Genomic DNA, 22615 nt, shown 5'->3' on the forward strand with positions numbered 1-22615 from the left:
AGAGGCAATGGTAGCTAGCTGACCGTAATGGACAGACAGGAGAGAAAGCTGCAGCATAACAGACCATAAAGGGCAGGAGGGACTGATCAGGGGCATTACAATGGAACAGACAAGCCAGGAGGGAGGGAGTAGGGGTCTGCACATGTAAACAGAGGGCTGGGGGCAAGAGGGCAGGGCAGGAGCAGCAAGATAGCCATGGAGGTCAGGCAGGATGGGCACTAGAAGCAAGACACACCATGAAGAGCAACAGTGAGACTGTAATGGCATACACACAGACCATGGAGGGAAGGTGGGAGGGGGTCAGGGGCAGCTAACTGACCACACAGGGAAGGTGGGAGGGGCCATGGCAGCACAGAAGACCATGCATGGCAAGTGGGAGGGTTAGTGGCAGCACAATGGCTATGATGGGCAAGAAGGAGGGTGCAGGGGCATGCACAAAGGACGATGGAGGATAGAAGGGAGGGTCAGGACCTGTGCACAGACAAAGTTCAGGGGAAGGGGCCTCACAACAGACCGCACTGGGCAGGCAGGAGGAGCAGTTGCAGCACAACAGACCAGGGAGGGCAGAAGGGTGTGGCAGTACAATGGACCATGTAGGACAGGAGGAAGAGGATAGGGGCATGGCATGTGGACAGGCAGGGTGGAGGTGGCAGGGACAGGTTACAGTCATCTGACAATGCTAGGCAGGTGGGAGGGGAGTGGCAGCTCAACAGAACACTCAGAGTAGATAGGAGTGGCAGGTCCATGGAACATGGTGGGCAAAAAGGATGGAGCAGGGGCATGCGCAAAGACATCGGAGGGCAGGGGGAAGGAGAATAGGGGCAGCAAGCTAAGCACAGAGTTTAAGCAGGAGGTCAATGATGGGGCATAGAATTGGGCAATGGAGGGCAGGAGGAGGGGACTGGTACATCATACTAAATTGAGGGCAGTGGCAGCACATCAGACCATGCATGGCAGGAGGGAGGAGGCTAGTCCATGGATTCACACAACAGAGGATAGGGAGGAGGGGGATGGGGCAGCAAGCTAACTGTTCAGAGAAGGCGCGTATTTGGAACTTTATTGTTTTTAAAACGTGTGTCTGTGCGAACTACTTAAAATATGAACAAGTATGCAGCATAATCTCACTTTTATTCAGGAAGAAGAGGACGTTTGGGACTGTGACTCCGGGCTCACTTGGCAGAAACACCCCCTGACCCTCCACCCCCTATCGCAAAATGTAATGCCCGTGAAAAGGGTAGATGAACACAGTGTTATATAGAACATAGTCCTGAGAGCACGATTGAAAATGAAAACTAGATATAGTGTATGGTATAAACTATGCACCAAAAAGTGTGATATAAGATGAACCGGGCGTGAAATATAATATGCAATACATTGTGCGCAATGACAGATTTATTGGAGAGCGCGAGATAGCACAGGCACTAGCGCGTGCTATGCGATGTGTGCCTTGGAGTGTAATATGCACAGGGCAGTGTTGTGTAACCTAACTAGTCTCTAAAGTTGTAATATAAAATATGTGCTGGGGAGTGTAACGTTGCATATGCACTGTGACAAAGATATGGATCCCAGATTGTAATATGTATGGCATAGCACTGTGCGCTATAACATAGGCATCGAGGAAGGCACGTTAGATGGGGCAATATAACCCGTGCGAAGACAAGTGTGGCATGACATATTCACGGGGTGGTGTTACAGTGCACATGGGCTAGAGAGTGTCCTAGCATATGCACTAGCTGGTGGAATACAACACAGAGGTGTGTGGCACTCGGCAGGCAATGGTGGGTGTAACACAGCATTGGGCTCTGCCAGGAGTGCGCTGTGACTCTCAAGTGATGTTCGTCCCCTTTCCAGAGAGTAAAATAAAAAGTATTACACATCCGGCAGTGGATGTGTGTTTTATTAACCGTGAGGGGGGTTTCTTACATAGTTTTGGTCTAATTTTTGTCGAATCCCCTTTGAATGGCTTGGTGTGCATGTGTATTACATGTGCCCGTCAATAGCTACCCATGTTTGTATAAATAAACGACAAGGGTGTCTACCGGGATTAGGCACGGTAGGGCATCAGACATGTCAGAGCTTCACTAGTGGTGTAAATACATTCCACGTGGATTCATTGTATGCATAGTTGCCTTTTAATGAATATCACTCAAATCGTCATGGTGATAGGTACGTACGGTTTGTCCAGCATGTCCTAGGTGTGTCTATAAATATATATTTTTTTAAAATAATAAAAAACAGTGGCCGGCCCTGGGGATTGGGGTCAAAAAAATATTATTAGGAGACAGGCCCTGGGGGATTTGGTCATCAGGGCCAATAAATTAGAATAAGAAGGGGAACCACACAGCCCCCCTTCTTAAAAAATGTAAATAAATAAAAGACTGGCATCATGCCGGAGGCCACGCCCCCTCCTTGCAGCACTCTGCAAACGTGCCCCCTGGCGAGTTGTAAGTTGGGGAATTAATTCCTCTTCAATACTGAGGGTCCCTGAGGGCCAACTAGCCCAACAGGCATCTCCAGTATGCGCCAGGGAGCTGCGCTGCAGACAGGTGTTCTGAGGCCAAGCCCCTTTTTACACCTCTCTGCAACGCAGCTCTGTGGCCCTTACTGGAGGTACCTAGTGGTCTAGTTTGACCCTAGGGACCCTTAGGATTCAAGGGGACTTAATCTCTCAACTTAGAACAGCCACAGGGTGCGTTTACACAGTGGTGAAGGGAGGGGACGGGGCCTGAGGTGACGTGTGCAAACACGCACTATGGCACGTTTTAAATTGGGGATATAATTTCCCTTCAATACTGAGGGGCCCTGGGGGCTAACTAGCCCACCAAGTGCTTTCAGTAAGCGCCACTGAGCTGCATTGCTGAGAGGTGGTCCAGGCTGTGCCACTTTTTACACCTCTCTGCAACGCAGCTCTGTGGAACTTACTGGAGGTACCTAGTGGGCTAGTTGGACCCTAGGGACCCTCAGGATTCAAATGAACTTAATCTCCCAACTAAAAACGGACACAGGGCGTGTTTACACAGTGGTGAAGGGAGGGGACGGGGCCTGAGTTAACATGTGTAAAAACGCCCTGTGGCCTGTTTTAAGAGGTAGTTTTAATCCCCCTGCCCTATTATATACTAGGGGCTTACAGAGGAGGTCATGCTAATCACAGGGGGACCCCAACGCATAATGTTCCCTAGTGTATGTAGGTGTTTTCACTGTATTCTTAGTGTCTTTTAACATAGCACTGGCTCTAGGACTGGTTAGTCAGACTCAGTTACCACCAGTATCCGTCTGAAAAAGTTGAGGGTACAGGATGATTTTGCAACAAGGATTCTTTCTGCTCTTCTTTTTGTTCTTTCTGCACGTTATCCTTCTTCCTGCACTTTTTTCGTCTTTGAGGACTTCTGTTGCTTCTTTCTGCACTTCTTTTTTTTCTTTCTGTGCATTTTTTCTTCTTTCTTCACATGTCCTATCTCTGTAGGCATAGTTAGAAATTAGCATTTAAAAAACCTTTGAAATTCACAGAAAAAACCATAGGTTTCAGGCACGTTATATTTAGGAATTAGCATTTAAAAAACCTCAAAAATTCACTGAAAAAACCATAGGTTTCAGGGGTGTTATAGTTAGCTGGACTTTTCACTTGTACAAAACCATTGAAATTCCCCCGTTATAGTTAGTTCAGCTAACTATAACTCACGCGACCGCAATGCACTGCTGATGATGTCACATATTACATCACTCATGACATGGTCAGTGACATCACTCATGACATCACTGATGACATCTCAAATGACATCACTGATGACATCATCCTTGTGATAGAGTGGCAGACCTCCTCTCACCCTAATATAACCTTTGATACACACATTCAAAAATAGAGACTAAAATTTTCAAAACAATGGACATACCAATACCAGTTACAACAACCTCTTCAGTAATTCTAAGATCCACATACACATCCACTCATTCACCAACAGTCCTATACAGTCACTCATACATGTACTCACTCATCATATGTACTCATACACCTATACATCCTGTTACACAATGCCACTCATCCATAGAGTTACTCACACACATAGTCACTCATGCTAATAAAGAATCAAACATACATTTACTTGCATATACAGTTATACACACACCACCACACTTACTTCTACGGAAACTTACACATACTTAGTCTTTTAAACAATCACTTATAGAAACACATACTTATTCATACAGGAACTCTTTCAATCTCTCACTCTCACATATACTCACTTATATACACCAATAGTCACATATACTAGTTTAAAACATATGTAGTTACTCATAAAGACACTATTGAGACAGTCATTCACTCACTAACACACCAATGCACACACTCATCCACCCATACAGTCCTGCACACATGCTGTCTTCAACACATACAAACAGTGAGTCACTCATTCATGCACCTATGCACTACGTAATACCACCCACCGAACCATGCAGACACTCAGACTGATACTCAAAAAACCAACTAATAACCTATATAGACACCCATGTAGCTACTCACCAACCCATGCAGCCACTTATACACAAAGTGAGAGACTGATACAGATATTTACATATTTAAACATTACTCACTAAGCCATGTATTCACTATGATACACTTAATCAGTCAGTTACACAATCAATTTTTCAAAAACAAATCATCCATTTAGACACTTGTATACCCATTTATTCTTCCATCGACCTTGAGATATACATATATAAAACATATTTAATTTTCAGAAAAACAGACATTCACTGGATGATGTCATCAGTGATGTCATCAGTAATGTCATTTGAGATGTCATCAGGGATGTCATGAGTGATGTCACTGACCATGTCATGAGTGGTACAAAACTCGGCGGCCCGACTCCTATGTAATCTACCACAGAGATCCTCGGCGGCACAGGCCCCCCGTGACCTGCATTGGTTGAGAATCCCTAGTCGCATAAAATTTAAAGCCCTGTGCTATCTTTTCAAGATCAAACATGGCGTGGCCCCTAAATACTTAAAAAGTCTTGAGAGAAAGTAGGTCGCACACCGCTCGTCACACCAGCAAGTTGCCCCAAAGAACTGTGGGAAATGTAGTGGCGACGGCGGGTACGCCTATGCCACAAAAAGTCAATAGAACAGTATGTGTATGCGTTAGCCATCCCTGGACACGTGTTTCGAGGTAGTTGCCTCTCGTCAGCAGGGAGCAGGTCAGTGTAAGGGGGTGCCTTGAGTCTGCACCTGCGCGCCAGGAGAGGTACTTGACCTGCTTTTAATTACATTTGGCAGTCCACGCGGCACCCCTTTACATTGACCTGCTCCCTGCTGTTCTATTTACATTCTGTGGCATAGGCGTACCCGCCGTCGCCACTACATTTCCCACAGTCCTTTGGGGCAACTTGCTGGTGTGACGAGCGGTGTGCGACCTACTTTTCCTTTACTTAAAAAGTCTTGTTCAAGCCTACAAACCTGCCCGCTTGTTAAGATCTTCGGCAAATGGCGATTTTGTTGTTCCAAGATTTAAACTTGTCAGAATGGGTGGGCGGTCCTTTTCTTATCTAGGACCCAAATTTTGGAACACATTGCCTACTGCCCTTAAGTTGGAACCCAACCTATTAGATTTCCGAAAAAAATTAAAGACCTTGCTTTTTTAATAGCCTTCTTGCTGTTTTAACTGGTGTTGATATGGTAACTGTGTTCTCTCTTTCTTCTTTAGTCTATCCCTGGCGCCGGGAAACCCACTGCGGGTAGCTGTTGCGCATTATAAGTTCTATAAATAATAATAATAATATAATATGTGACGTCATCAGCAGTGCATTGCGGGCGCGCTAGTTATAGTTAGCTGAACTAACTATAACGGGGGAATTTCAATGGTTTTGTACAAGTGAAAAGTCCAGCTAACTATAACACCCCTGAAACCTATGGTTTTTTCAGGGAAACCCATTAATGAAATTATTGACTTCGCGATTTAATTACAATTATTATGACAAAAAAACAACAAGATTGATGAATAACCATTGAAAAATCCTATTTTAGATATATTTAGGTTTTAAATAATTTTATATATTTTGTATGTATTTATATATTATATATTTATATATTGTGGGATTTTTTGGTGAGCATGATATTAATGTGATGACTTATTTCAGTATGTTTTCCATGTCTATCTAGTTGCAACACACGTGAAAGCCATTTCCTGTCCATTTCCTTAAATACCACTGTTTCCGTTAGCAATGTGTCATGTGATCAAGACCCGAGTGGGGGTCGAAACGCGTTATGACGGACTGGCTGGGCAACTGAATAAAGCACTTTAAATTGGCACAAAACCTGGGTCCGCTCTTCGTCTCTTGTGTCTTGGGAAGGCATTGACAGTGGCGTTTTACGTTCATTTTGAGTACCGAGAAGCTTCAACGGTACGAGCGGAGCCCCTCCCCTCTAAGGGCCAAGCAGCAGGAAGCAACCAGGACCGGTGACCCGGAACTGTTTTGGATACTCCGGCGAGGAGGAAGCTGCAGGAGACCCTGACTGCTGCGTATCAACCGGTCTCCAACATAGAAGCTGATGCGTCCCTTGTCGGCTGACCGGTGGTTAGCACGGAGAATTCTGTGGAGGTAGGAGTGAGCAGAATTGTTAGTGGGGAGTGTGCACGGCGTGTGTTTTGGACACTGTTCTTATTAGCACCGCCGTAATTTCAATTACGCTTGGTATCAACTGTTAAGCCACAACTACAGCCAAAATGTCCGCCGACGCATTGCGATATCGTGAAGAGGCAGCCAGCTCTATGTTTCTAGACTCCCCGGCTGGGGAGCCACAAGCCGTTGTCAATCTCACGAATCCATCTGGAAGCCCGAATATCAGGGATTTGTTAAAAAAATTGGAGAAAGCAATGCGCTCAGAACAATCAAAATGGTGGGAACATAGATCGTTATCCCGATATTTGGAAGTCGAGGGGATTACGTATCACCCTTGCACCAAGCTACGAAAATCCCGACCCGGCTATGCTCACCGAATGGGCGGACTCTAACCTTGAATCATCCAGTAGGCTAATGAAGATATTAATCAAATATGCGGAAAGTGATCGCGCTAAACTACAAGCGTAAATAGAACTTTTGGAGGTGGAAATTAACAAAATGGAAAGCACGGATCAAATGAAAAAATTCAGAGATGACATGATGGCACGCCTTAACAAAGATGAAGAGGTCATCAAAAGAAGGAAGACGTTTAAATTTGAAAGAGACCGCTTGGATTACGCCAATGGTCAAATCTTCACTTATGCTCGTAAATATGATGCAGTGAAAGCAAGGGCCAATAAACCGCCACAAAGGAAATTGAGCGAAGCAGCAGCCTTGTCAACATCGGCTTCGGAATTGAGCTCAGCTGCAGAGAGTGACCCGGAAGGCGAAAGCACCAGGACACAACAATTGGGGTTTACAAGAATGTCCCTGGCACAGGAGGTCGATTGCTTATGCCAGGACAGACGGGATACCCTAAGACCCCGTGTTCTACCTGGAGCGGTAACCAAAAACTCAACTTCAAGCGAATACAGAGACGTAAATGCCGCAAATGGAAACAGAAATGTGGGCAAAAAAACAACAAGGGGAAGATGGAACCGATTTCAGAAGAGGAATCAGAATCCAGTGTAAACCTGAATTTGGTTATAAATCTTACCTCTTTGCCTTTAACTACAGCGGAAAAAACGGTCCTGAGCCTTGGATTATCGTATTGCCCCCCCCCTTGTAATTTCAATTATGCCGATACAAGAATGGACACATTCAGATTTATACGAAAGTTAAAGTTGAATAAGTTTCATATATTACACCCTAATAGGAAAAAGGAAGCGTCAACGTCAGATAATCTGGAGAGTCCTTCACTTTTAACGGCGGGAGATGTGGGTCTCTTTGACACAGCATGGGATCTACAAAATGAGCAGGGGCATTCAACCAGCAATATAGGTGGGTCCTCACAGTTGAATGTGAAACAAGCATTTAAAACACCTTTTAAACCAAAATCTACCTTCCAACCGATTATGCTACATGACAATTTGGATGTGTATCATGAACTTGTTGTTCAGGATTTGAAAAAGCTATATATTGCCTCCAATAAAATCCGCTATGGTATGAATAAACAAAATCATTGTTATCAACAACTTACAAAGAAATTGGAAAAGGATGCCAACATCATTATAATACAAGCGGACAAGGGAGGTAACGTGGTCTTATGGCCACGTCAGTTTTATATGGATGAAGCTGAACTACAACTTTCAGACACAGCTTGTTACCGGAAAAGTAACATACATATTGTCAAATCGGCGTGGGATGATCACCATCATAAACTCCTTGCCTGGAAGAGTGGGGGTTTAATAACAAATGATGAATATCGTTTCCTGAAAAAGGAACATCCAGTCATCCCTACATTTTATTTGATCCCCAAAGTGCACAAGAACATTGATAAACCACCTGGTAGGCCAATAATTTCGGCCATTAATAGCGCTATGGAAAACACATCCAAATATATTGACTATTTTCTTCAGGAATGGGTCAGGGGACTAGCCTCTTATGTACAAGATACATCTGATTTTTTGCGAAAAATCGAACATATAACTTGGGAGGCAGATATGTTATTGTTGACTATGGACGTAACATCTCTATACACCTCGATAAGACACTGTGATGGCCTGAAAGCCATGGAACATTTTCTGAATTTGCGACCAATGAGATGTGTATCTCACAACAAAATGTTGTTACAGATGGTAACTGCATGTCTTGAGCAGAATTTTTTCCTCTTCAACAATCAAATCTACCATCAGGTCCGGGGTGTTGCCATGGAGGCCTGCTTCTCCCCCAGTTACTCATGCCTTCACATGGGATTGTGGGAGGAGCGGGTACTGAGGGGCGAGCTCAAGGATATCATGGAAGAACACGTGGTATTGTACCTAAGATTTATTGATGATTTGATTTTTATTTGGCAGGGGTCAGAACAGAATGCACAGGCATTTGTAGATAAACTGAATAACAACTGCTTAAACCTGCATTTTACATCAGCTATTAGCAAAGATTCTGCATATTTCTTAGATGTGGAGTTATATGTTGAAAACAGCAAATTGGCTACAAAACTCTACAGGAAGCCCACGGCTGGGAATACAGTTTTACATGCTTCTAGCCACCATCCACAACATTTAATACGCAGCATCCCATACGGTGAGACGCATTTGTAGTTTGGATGCTGACTGTATTCGCGCGCAGGAGGCTAGTAAACAGCGCTTCCTAATCCGGGGCTATTCGTGTAAAATCCTTGACAGTGCGATTAGGAAAACAAAAGATTTGTCTAGAGATATGATTTTGGCCCCCAGAGTCAAACAAAATCCTTTTAGCGAAGGTACTTCAAATGTCCAATCTAGGATTATTTTGACATATAATAGGCAACATCGGGAACTCAGAAAAATCTATTCACGCAACTGGAACTTGGTGCAGGGGGATCCCATTATTGAGGACCTAGTGGCTAGTAAACCAGCCCTAACTTTCAGGAAGTCGGTCTCGATGAGCACTAGATTGGTCAGTAATTGTCCTGAGTTGACCACTCCTACCTCTTGGATGTCTCAAATTAAGGGCTTCAAAAAGTGCTTTACATGTAAGGCCTGTAAATTTGGACAAAACAAAACACACTACATTAGTCCTTTTAAAAATGGACCAATCCAGATAAAGTAAAGAACGACTTGCAAAACTGAATTTGCTGTACATGTGCTGGAGTGTCCTTGGGGGTGAAATATGTGGGTAGCACCAGGTTACCGGCCCACAAAAGGATACTCCAGCACATTAGAGCTATTACAGGGAGAGATCAGGCATATCCCGTCGCTAGACATTTTGAGCTGCTACATGAGAGTAATCCCAACCTTCTCCTTTACTATGTAATTGACACGGTTCCACCAATGAAACGGGGTGGTAATCGTGAGGGCAAATTGCGCCTGTTGGAGACTAGGTATATTCTTGAGCTCAACACAAAAAATCCGGCTGGATTGAATGCTAGTGAAGACTTTTTTACTTGTTTATAATATCTGTACGTTCTTTTAATGATTGGCTTATATGATGAATTCCGTGAGATATATGACAGCTTGTTTTACAAACAGAGAAAAAATTGGGATTAATGAATGGTCAATAATTATCATCATATGTTAGTAGCTTAGAATATTTATTCTAATCCCGTACACGCATGTATATATATAATTTTTCGAATCTGTTGTAAATGGGGAAACTATCTGGTATTGTTTTTAGAGGAAAGATTATTTCCGCTGCACAATTTTTGCACTATTTGCACATCATTTCTGAGTGGGTATATATTTTTAGAAATGGGTGAAGAAGGAATGGCCCCTTCTTTTAATAATGGCCCACTTGGGCGTTATTTTTTCATTCGATAAAGAAAAGTTGATCGTTATTTGTGGAGATGTTAGCAACATATAAACTTAGGAATTTGCTGAAATAAGAAACGCGGACCAATTCAGGGAGTTCTATTGGGAAACCCATTAATGAAATTATTGACTTCGCGATTTAATTACAATTATTATGACAAAAAAACAACAAGATTGATGAATAACCATTGAAAAATCCTATTTTAGATATATTTAGGTTTTAAATAATTTTATATATTTTGTATGTATTTATATATTATATATTTATATATTGTGGGATTTTTTGGTGAGCATGATATTAATGTGAGGACTTATTTCAGTATGTTTTCCATGTCTATCTAGTTGCAACACACGTGAAAGCCATTTCCTGTCCATTTCCTTAAATACCACTGTTTCCGTTAGCAATGTGTCATGTGATCAAGACCCGAGTGGGGGTCGAAACGCGTTATGACGGACTGGCTGGGCAACTGAATAAAGCACTTTAAATTGGCACAAAACCTGGGTCCGCTCTTCGTCTCTTGTGTCTTGGGAAGGCATTGACAGTGGCGTTTTACATATATATATATATATATATACTTATCATGGTTATTAACATTATTTTTGAAAATCAGCCACGTTTGAGAACTATTGCAAAGCGACTACCAAACCCATAATGCATGGCACCTTATCTCAATTTACTCACCTGAGGAGAATGAACTTTACGTGTGGGTATTTTATGGTGAGTCCCTTGATACGAACTTGTATTCAAATGCTGCTGGCCCGTGAACAAGGATGTAAGATTTGAAACGCGTTGGGCACAGACATTAAAGGAATTGACACGTTGATTTTGGTGCGCTGCAAGTGATGATTTCTGGTGAGAGTGAGTCTCGTCTTTGGACACTTGTGGAACAGTATTTAAGACGGCAGTCCAAGCCGTTGAGTCGCACCACTGCTGATGATTGTGAAGGCGGTTCTGGGGCCCTTTGAAGATGGAGCCTGTCAGAGCACCAGATTGCGATATTTAGCGCATTTTTAAACATCGTGCCTTTCCAAACTTATCATGGTTATTAACATTATTTTTGAAAATCAGCCACGTTTGAGAACTATTGCAAAGCGACTACCAAACCCATAATGCATGGCACCTTATCTCAATTTACTCACCTGAGGAGAATGAACGTTACGTGTGGGTATTTTATGGTGAGTCCCTTGATACGAACTTGTATTCAAATGCTGCTGGCCCGTGAACAAGGATGTAAGATTTGAAACGCGTTGGGCACAGACATTAAAGGAATTGACACGTTGATTTTGGTGCGCTGCAAGTGATGATTTCTGGTGCGAGTGAGTCTCGTCTTTGGACACTTGTGGAACAGTATATATATATATATATATATATATATATATATATATATATATATACATATACATACATTTTTCTTCTACACTGCAGCAAAAACCGCTAAAATTTAAAATGAAGGTAGAGCAGTACTCCGAATATACTTTTGTTTGTGGTGCAAAGGTGTTGAGCAGTTTGAGATATGTGTTTCAAGATTGCGTTGTGTGGGCTTTAATTTTTTTTTCTTTTGATTATTTGTAATGTCAATTAAATGAAAAAAATGTAATGCAATTGAATATTCTGCCACCAATCTCATCTGTGTTACCTTAAGCGTCATTTTGAATCTGTGGTGTTTATTTAAGAGCTGCAGATATTGTTTCCAATGATGAGTCCTTGGTGCTGCTGAAATGGCCTGAGAGGCTGGGTGTGGTGCCGAAGGATAACCTGTGAATCAATCTAGATTTTGCTAAGCCGGGTCAGAATCCATGCACAGATTGTTATGGACACAGGGTGCAGGGTACAGTCCGTGGACAGAAGTTATGCCCTTGGTCTAAAGTCACTACGCACAGCAAAAACCCGTATGCAGCAGATCCAGTTGGTGCAACGGAGGCTGGGAGCACATATCCTTAGACCTTGATGGCGTTTTGTTGGCCATTGGCTCTGCACAGCGTGTCAAAGGTAATCCTGGGCGTAGTACTACGCTACGCTCATGGAGCATGCGTAGTTTGCACTTCTACGCAAAATGCACGCTCACGGAGCATTTGTAGTTTGCACTTCTACGCAAAATGCACGTAGCACAGTGCATAAACTGTGCGCGTAGCAGCATAATAAACAACACCTACAAATGCTTTGATAAAGCAATTTTACATGCTAAAAAGCATATAACCAATTCACAAAAGTTAACTTTGAGAATGAAAATATTAGGCAATGAGAGGCCCTGCAAAGCATTATGGGACGAGATTAGCAGTGGGCAGTGAATATTATAGTGTCCAACATCAAAATAATTCTACAAAGAGCTGCAGTTCCACTAGTCGTTACTAGATGTCCCTCACGAGTCAAATGCAAAAGCATTGAAACCCTTTCATGACGTTTTTGCATTTGACTCGTGAGGGTCATCTAGTGGAACTGCAGCTTGATGTAATAATAATTTCAATGCTTTTGCAGCTCTTTGTAGAATTATTTTGATATTGAATACTATAATATTCACTGCCCACTGCAAATCTCGTCCCATAATGCTTTGCAGGGCCTTTGTTTGGGATTGTATTTTTGCCAATAAGTGTGCTTGGGGTGGTCCTAAGAGGATGGGACCACCACTGAATCATTCAACAACATGTGCATTTTGTTTTCAAGGCATCTGCTTGGTTCTCTCCCTCGGTTAGGGAGGATCCCAAAATCATCACGTCTCTCACTGCTTACTAATTTATCATTTTCACTTTTGTGAAATGACTATATGCATTTTAGCATATAAAGATAAAGATACTTATTTTATCATAACTTGCACTGTGCAAGATGTTGGTTTCAATTATTGCACAGAGCAGACAAGCACACAGTGCCAACAGCTACTTTGCGTAGTAGCTAGTGCTACTACACAAACTGCACCCAGGGTCAGTCAAAGGTGTTTCCTGAGCCTAGTTCTATATTTAGGGACCAAAACCTGCATACTGTGTTTTGGGGGCACAGTGGCTGGGTTTAGGGCTTGGTTATTAGTGATGCCCTGTGTGGCATTACCACTACGCGTAAACACACCTTGAAAGAACTTCAGTTGACGAGAAGTTATGGTTACACAGCTAAACCTAAAAACCACTGGAAGGGCAAGCAACACAGCTATGACCCGCAAGTGGAAAAAGGGCATGGGCTTTGTGCTTTACTAATGCCCGCAGTTTGTGCTTTACTAATGCCCGCAGTAACCACAGGGCATTGCCTAAGGAAATGCCCTTTGCCTGTTGGGTACAATGCATGACCTTTGACCCATGGAAGGTGGAATCAAGGTATGGCCTTTCCCTGTGTCTGATATCTCTGCTTCATTTTTGATATGTTGTTTATGTGGACCCAAACCATGGTTTTTTGCCACTCAGAAATTGTTTCATTTACACCTATAGCACTTTGGACACCCTAAGTATGAAAGGATTGTAAACAATGGCATGTTAAGTCTGTGGACGGAAATGTGATATGCAGACCCTATTGGCAGAAATTCAGTGTTTTGTGGGCAAAAATAGACAGCCTATAACATTCACTGAACTTTATTTCTATGGATCCATGGACCATTCTGCACACCTATTTTATTTTTACCTTTTTCTCTTTTTAATTGCTATTATAAATACAAAAACTGTGTGATTTACAACAAACCAAAAAAGGGTCACGAGTTGGAGTAATCTTAAATCTGTGGCCCACTTTTGGTGTCAAGCAATCCAGATGTTTTTGGGCTTTCCTTGAGGGAATCTGAATGGGAATGTACGTAAAACGCGAATCAAATCAAACAACTTTATTTGCATTTGATAAATGCGTAAACGTTCACATATTTAAAAAAGATCAGCAATTGAGTATTTGATAAAATACCACGCCACAGACATGACCGACGCGATATCTTAGCAGCAGGATAAGCAGCATGCAACAATTCATTTTCGGCAAATTAAAAATTGTAAAACAAGTTATTAACCCCTTGCATGCCCGCCCCTTTCCCCGCCCAGTGCCGCGCCTTCCATTAGCGGGTGGAGTTCATGACGAGCTGGACTCGTCATGGGCACAGCGCCACCGCAGCCCATGACGAGTCCAGCTCGTCATGGGCACTGAAGGGGTTAAACAAACCAATTAAAAAACGCACCATTCCAAGGCAAACTCCACCTAATCCCACAGTAAACTTGGACTATTGTAGTAACATCCTTAGAGCACATCAGTAGACGATAAAAAACAAACTATTAAAACAAATCCAATAAGGCAACCCCCCTCGCTGATGCAGCTTTCCTAGTACGCAGGACTGAATATAAAACAAAATTGTGGTTCCAGACAACGGCGGACACAATGACCGCACTTCCCTGTGTTGTTCCCTTATTTGTAAACCGGTAGTCAAACATGGGTTGAGCGCGCACAAACTGGCTCCAGCACTCGCCGCCGTTGAGTGCCAACTGCTGTGCAGAAAAATGAGAGAATGGGACTTGTGGAGTGGTGCACTGCTCGTTATTGTGACAATAGTAGTCAATTAATCAATGAGCCTTGATGTTAGTAAGTCATTAGTAATTCTTTATTTTCCAAAAAGAGGTTGCCAGCCAACGCGTTTCGTTCATGAAATGAACTTCTTCAGGGCATGTGTAAGCAATCTTAGTTGATCAGAGCAGTAAGATGGAAACTATTCCGCGCTGAGGGGGGGGGGGCGCCTTGGTATCCGTCCGCTACAGAAGTGGACAGCTAGACTTTCAGCCCGCCTTCCAGATTATGCGCATACAGGCCCTTACCAGGGCGGCCCCCCCAGCGCGGAATACTTTCCATCTTACTGCTCTGATCAACTAAGAATGCTTACACGTGCCCTGAAGAAGATCATTTCATGAACGAAACGCGTTGGCTGGCAACCTCTTTTTGGAAAATAAAGAATTACTAAAGACTTACTAACATCAAGGCTCATTGACTAATTGACTACTATTGTCACAATAACGAGCAGTGCACCACTCCACAAATCCCATTCTCTGAATATAAAACATTCGCAGTCATATAACAAACGGAAGGAGTTTCATGTGTATTGATGACTATCAGAGCAGAGGAATGACAAGATAAGCTCAATTTTGTTAACATTGGATAAATAAAAACATTCCTTTCCGTGAAACTCTTCAGCATCAAACTTGCCTGTTACTTGTCTTGCCTTGTATTGTAGACTATTCTTGGAGTGTTCTATGCTGAAGTATTGCATGTGTCCAAAGGTTAAATAATCCAAAATATGCATTGTTCTATGTATTTACCAACTCAAGCATAGTTACATAGTCACTGTTGCTGGGTGGCTGTCTCTCTTTCTCAGTCTCCAATACAAACACACAGATGGACACACTCACATGCCTGACTTCTCTCTGCCGTTAACTCCTTTACCTTGCCTACCACTTCTCCTTACCTCTCTGTGATGGACCTTCTTCATAGGGATTGTCTGTTAATTCTTCACTGATTACCTGACTACATGCCTCTCTTTGTGGAAGGAGCAGCAAGCATCCAAGGACAGTACAAGCGCAAGCAGACTATGTGAGGGCTCCGTTAAGTATGTGTATGCTGCCCAAAGGGTGTGCTGTGTTCCTTGAAGGGTTATCATGAGAACTACACACATTCCTAGACATTTGGACACCTTCAGCTTCCCTTCTCTCCTTGGCAGGTCAACAGTAGCAAACCACCCCTACTCTTAACCTGCCAGATGAGCCTAAACCAGGAGGCAGTTTGTGCTCCTGTACCATGGTGGCACACAGACTATTTAACCTTTTACTTCCCGGTGATTGTGATGGTCTGTTGCGCCTACCCAGCACTCAGATGAGCAGAGCATTCCTACAACATACATGGCTTCAGCATACACAGGCCTCGGTTGTAGTCATCTTTAGGATTCTGGCAGGGAAAGATTAGTTTAGGTTAGGTGAGTCATCTGCATCATCATGCTCTTCACACTGGAATTACACTGATTGAATTGAGCACCACCATGGGATTCATGTGTGGTATTCCAGCCAGAGAGTTCTGCCAGTCAGGATCAGACATCATCTGACCCTTATGGGAAGCTCTGGCTGGACACTTGCATCGAAGAGCGTCTTTCACTCAGCTGTGCCTCTACAGCAGGCTCCAGCGAAGCATGGCTATCTTCACAGGTCAATAAGAGAGATAAGCTTCTGTTTTAAAACATGCAATTAAATAAACAGCACTCTCATAAGTCTCCTTTGTCTACCATGCTTTCATGTTGTAGCTGGTCATGGAGAAGTCATGTTTGAAAATGTTCGTGTTCCTAAAGAAAATGTCCTGATCGGATGTGGCAGAGGGTTTGAAATTGCACAAGGAAGATTGGGACCAGGAAGAATACATCACTGCATGAGACTTATTGGGTTCTCAGAGAGATCTTTGATGCTCATGAAGGAACGAGTGAGTATTTTTAAAGTTCTCATCTACATGTTATTATGTTTATTTGCCGTGAAACGCAGTACATCTTTAAACCACCCATATAAATGCATTGGTGTATACCACATTGCGTCCCAGATTTACGAGCATGTTTCACCACGTTCGTCAAGCAAATCCAGTGCAAAGTGTTGTAGCCGGATCCACTTACCAACGCAAATTATGATTTGTATTGGAAAGTTGCCTAAAGTAGCGCAGCATAGTGCTATGCTATTTTGCATCAAAAGGGTGTCCCGGGTGGTACATGGGCATTCCCATGCAACAACCCATGGGTTTTGATGAAAATCCCTATCTACTAACCTTCGTAGACGGGGATTTGCATCAGATAAGTACACTTCCTTGCGGCAGGTGTAAAAGTGGATAACATTTTCAAAGTCTCCCCATTTTTCCAACTTTACATGCATACTGCACTTTACAGCACACATACAAAGTGGGAAAAGTATGAAAGCATAGTTTTTGTACTGGATGCTTCCCTTTCCAGCACCAAACCTATACTTGACAGAACACACACACACTTGCACCATAATACAAGGGTTTGTGAGTTGAGGCGGAGAAAACAGTGCCACATCTTAGTAGCAACTTTAGTTGCTGTGCTGCATTGCTCCAAAACATGATAAATCTTACCCTACATTTACTGATAGTCTTCTGACCGCAGATTCCTCACATCTGAATTTTCCCCAGGTGTCAGACTGGATCCGAAAAATCTTGAGTAGTACTTCTGAGCACCAGTAGGTGGTGTCAATAGCTCTGCATCCACCGCATTGAAGGTGACGTCACAGGGGTTGTTTAAGAACACCCCGGGATGGTGATATCAGTTGCTTTCTGCACCAACTGTGCATTCGGAGAGCTACCTCAATCACTTTTGGAACACTTTAAAAAATAAACTTTTTGATGACCCTTTTTTGACCAAATTGCTCCCAGTGTGCTAGGGACATGTTCCCTACTAAACCTACTTGGTTTAAGCCTTGTGGGGGATGTCACAGGCATATGTCTGTGTTTGATCCCCTCTTGGTCTGTCTCTGGTGCCTGGGGTCGAATCACAAATCCAAGGCCTCCAACGAGTGTAAGATGATGCACCCCAAGCTGATTCTCAATGGACGGTTAAGCTTCTGTTACGCAGCAGAAGGCTGCTCTTTCCTGTTCTTGCTCATCCTGTCGGGCTGTTCTCCGAGGCATTCTCATGGATGGTCATCTTCGCGCTCTAAGACCTCTTCCTCCGAGTTGAATAAGTCAAAGGAGTAGAAGAAAAAGAAGTTGACGCATTCTTCAGTTTTTCCCTCCAAACGGCGTGCTTCTAGGTCCCGCTCCCGCACTCCTCCTGCGGAGCTAGCGTCAGGGTCAGCTTCGCGCTATTCAGAGTACAGCAGAGCGACGCCTATTCAACTAAAAGAATTTTACGACACCATGTTTGCCATATTTGGCCCCCTGACTCCCTCTGGCATGCCTTCAGGCCCCACGGAGCCACAAGTGCCCCGGGTGAGTTACCCCTAGTAGGGTCTGCCCCGATGCCAGCTGGGCTCACTGGATCTGTCCCCATGGAGGTCCATGTCATCCTTAACCAAGCCTTCATGTATGGTCGGGATGAAGCAGCAAAGTTCACCATCAGGTGCGGACTGAACACAACAGACTTTGTAGACAAAACCATGGCCTTCATGGTGGAACTCATCGAAATGCCTGGTTTTGGTCCACTAGGTTCTGTCGAGAGTTTCCTGATTGAAATACCCTTTGATGGCTCCTGCCTATTTGGCAACAAAGGTGACACAGCGCTTGAGATCTTTTGATAGAGTAGGCTCACCATTCGATCACTCTGGCTTTCTCTATTGGCCCGATCTGAGCTGCAATCCTTCCGCCCCGTCTGCAGACTTGGTCCGGGCACCTCTGGACTTCCCCAATATAACCCTACCTGCTGGTACAGCAACCTACCCATTCCTTTCGTGAATGAAGTCACAGACTACAAAGAGAACGCTGGAGCTAGGCCCAGGGAGCTGTCTAGTCCCCCACTCCTTTGGTAGACACATCCTCAAAGCCCCTTTAGTACACCCCCCATGCAACACAGCCATCCCATTGGTGGCAGAATCAGCACCACATGCCCCCAATGGTCTGCAATTACATCTAAAAATTGGGTGCTTCAGATAGTGCATATGAATTATGCCCTCCTTTTTGTGGAAACCCCTCTGCCTTCGCCACCATCCTAAGGACTACTGACAAAGGACCTTCTCTCCTTGCTCCGTCAGGAAGTGGATGCTTTTTTGGCCAAAGGAGCCATCGAGAGGGTACCTGTGTAAGAAATAGGTCTTGGTTGCTTTTCCTTCTACGTTATTGTGCGGAAAAAGGACGGAGGACTTCCTCCTATCCTAGAACTGCACCCTCTCAACGCCTTTGCTTTGGAAAGAGAAATTCAAAATGTTCACCCTGGCTTAGGTCTTGTCCGCCCTGGACTCTGGAGACTTGATGGTACCATTGGATTTGTAGGACGCTTATTTTCACATTCCTGTCCTGCGAGCCCACCAGCGTTACCTGTGATTCATAATAGGCCACAAGCACTTTCGTTTTGCTGTGCTCACCTTCGGTATCACCAATGCCCCTCGGGTGTTCACAAAAGTGATGGCGGTGGTTGCGGTACTCTTCAAAGGTCTGGGGTTCCAGTCTTCCCCTACCTTGATGACTTACTGCTGAAGGTAAGCTTGCTCCAGGCAGTCATCACCCACCTCCAGACTACAGCAAGCCTCTTGCACTCACTGGGCTTCACGAACAACATGTTGAAGTCACACCTGACTTCTTCTCAGATGCTCCCCTTCATTGGAGCCACTTTGGGTATGGTGCTGTTAAGTTCTTACCCTCCGGAATTGAGGCTATGCTCCTGATGTTTTGGTCTCAATCCTGAATTTCGGTGAGACTGACTCTAAGGCTACTAAGTCTGATGGCCTCTGGATCCTGCTGGTAAAGCATGCCAAATGGGATATGTGGGCTGTGCAGTGGGTCTGAAGTCCTAGTGGGCACAGCACCAGGGGAGCCTCTGCAATCTGTTGCAGACATCGAAGAAGATTGCAAAAGACTTGCAGTGGTGGCTGACGAACTAGCAGCAGACCCCCCTCTCTCTCGCCATGGAGACCTGGCAGTGGTGACTGATACATTAATTCTGGGTTGGGGTGGCCATCTGGGAGAGTTGGAGATCAGAGGACTCTGGCCTCTAGCTGAATCTCAGCTGCATGTCAGTCTGAAGGAGCTGAGAGTGATTTGCTTAGTATTGAAAGGCTTCCTTCTTTCCATCAAAGAGAGTCTGGTTCAGGTGTTCACTGACTACACCTGCACCATGTGGTAGTGCAACAAACAGGGAGGGAATAGGTTGTGGACCCTGTGCCAGGAAGCTCTGGACTTGGCTGGAAGCATCAGGATATTTTCCTGAAGGTACAGCACCTGGCAGGCTCCTTGAACACCAGTTGGGACAAACTCAACCATTGATGCCTTGCAGATCACAAATGGAGACTACACCCAGAGGTGATGCAAGGTCTCCTTCAAGAATGGGGAGAATCTTGGCTTGATCCGTTCGCCACCACAGAGAGCGCACAATGTCAACACTTCTGCGCATTGGAGTTCTGAAAGCGGCTCTTACTTAGAGATGCATTCCATTTAGAATGGAACGCTGGACTCCTGTACGCCTTTATGCTCATACCACTCAACTCTGAGTTCTCAAGATTATCCGGACCAACCAAGCCCATATCATCCTAGTGGCTCTGGATTGGGCTTGAAGAGTATGGTATCATGAACTCCTGAGCATGAGCATCAGTCCTTCATTCAGGTTTCCCCTTCGGAAAGATCTCCTGTCAAACTAGCAGGACAGGATCCTGCTCTGGAACCTGCGCACACTCCACCTTCATGCATCGAAATTGAGCGGCAGCAGTTGAGAGTTTTCGATTTTCCTCCCGAGGTCTGTGATGTCATCTTGACAGCCAGGCGTCCCTCCACTAAAACTGTGTATGCCTGCAGTTGGGATACGTTTGTGGCCTGGTGCACATCACGTCACCTTTCTGCTCCACTGTCGGAGGTGTTGCGGTTTGTTTTATCTCAAATCCGGCAAGGCCTTGTCCTGGGCACTGTTAAGGGCTACTCGCCAGCCATTTTTGCTTGCCTGTGGTTGCAGGACCAATGTTCCATTTCAAGTCATCTGTTGAGACTCATTTCTTGAAAGATTTACAGCACTTATTTCTCCCTACTTCCTTTGTGATGCCCCAATGGGACCTCAATCTGGTCCTCATATTTCTGATGTGTTCTCCCTATGAGCCACTACGGAGCTTTCCTCTACAACTCTTGAGTATCAAAACGTTCTTTTTTTAGTGCCTATTACATCCGCCTGAAGGATCAGGAAGTTTCAAGTTCTGCCAATCCACCCTCCTTAAACCATTGTTTACCCAGACAATCTGGTCCTTTGGACGCATGCCTCCTTTCTGCTGAAGGTAGTCGCCCCCTTTCATGTCGGCCAGAATATCGCTCTACCCTACCCTTTTCACCTGCCTCATCCTTACAAGGAAGAGGGAAAGACTCCACTGCCTGCACCCGAAGAGAGCTCTTATGTTCTATGATGATTGTACCAAAGACCATCGTGTGGACAATCAGTTCTTCATCAGGTTCAGCGGAGCAAAAAAGGGCAAGGCTATGCAGAAGCAGATCATTTCACGATGAATTGCACTCTGCATTAAGATCTGCTATGCACTAGCTAAGAAGCAACCTCCTGAGGGCTTGTAGGCCTATTCCACCAAGGTCAAGGCCGCTATGTGCATTTGCTCGTAACCACTGATCCTACAACTAGTGCACCAACATGTGTTGCATTGACCCTACAACCTTTTTACCAACTTGTGTTTCTGCTCTCTGCTCCTCGCAGCTGTAAGGTGTGCCCCCCATAGCAACCTGTCCTTTACACTGTGTTCCATTTGTCTGTGATTATTGTGACTACATCTGTTTGGTATTTTTACTTGATATCATTTTTGGAGTTGTATCCTCCCTTTCATCCCTGTGTAAAGCGCTCTGATATCCCTCGGGATCTTGTTCGCGCTATATAAAACTTTATAAAATAAAAAAATACCATTGTGTTGGCATGTGGGGTAACTTTCCTGGACATCTGCCTAGCCACTACGTGGGTGTCACTCCACAAGTTCACCAGCACTACTGTTTTGACATTCTGATGGATACATCTGCTTGTGGATTCCTCACCTTTTAAATTACCCCAATGCACAGCATTCCACTGAAACTTTTAACCTTAGCTCTCCCACGTCTACGAGGATGTAACAATGGAACCACTCGGCATGCGACTCTGCGTGACGTCATCGGAGCCATAAGAAGACTTCGTCGGCATGCTGATGTCAGTTCCCTTTTCTCCACACTGTCAACATGTTGCATTTTTTTTTGCAGGCTCTCCATTTTGAAGAGTTTCTTTGTTGCTGTTGCGACTTTGTAGCCGTTGAAGATGACTACTCCGAGACAGTCTTGTTTCAAGCCTTGCAGAGAATGTGGGGGCCAGATGTCCATCACTGACCCCCATGAAGATTGTTTATGGTGCTTCTTGTTAAACCATTATGTCAGGACATGCACTTCGTGCATGCGCATGAATTCAAAAAAGGAGAGGGAGGCCAAATTATTCATGGTCAAGCCAAAAAGCAGAAGAGAGGTTGCAGGATGTCAAGGACCCACTCAAAGTTGCCTACTCCACACACTTCAAGGTCTTCGAAGAAACACAGGAAGAAGTGGCGCCATGGTTCTCGGCGTCACTCTTCAAAATATGTGGCTCTAAAGTCGGT

General features: G+C 44.3%; 1 protein-coding gene across 8 annotated transcripts in view; it reads left to right on the top strand.

Annotated features, from left to right (window-relative positions):
- ACAD10 (acyl-CoA dehydrogenase family member 10) overlaps nt 1-22615 on the top strand; it is a 482886-nt gene that overhangs the window by 415449 nt on the left and 44822 nt on the right. For all 8 annotated transcript variants that reach the window (XM_085633523.1, XM_085633522.1, XM_085633520.1 and 5 more), the window contains one exon: nt 16618-16790. In XM_085633523.1, the coding sequence (XP_085489649.1) occupies nt 16618-16790 (173 nt within the window). The remainder of the gene's footprint in view (nt 1-16617; nt 16791-22615) is intronic.

Source organism: Triturus cristatus, chromosome 11 (assembly GCF_964204655.1).
Source record: "Triturus cristatus chromosome 11, aTriCri1.1, whole genome shotgun sequence".
NCBI lineage: Eukaryota > Metazoa > Chordata > Amphibia > Caudata > Salamandridae > Triturus > Triturus cristatus.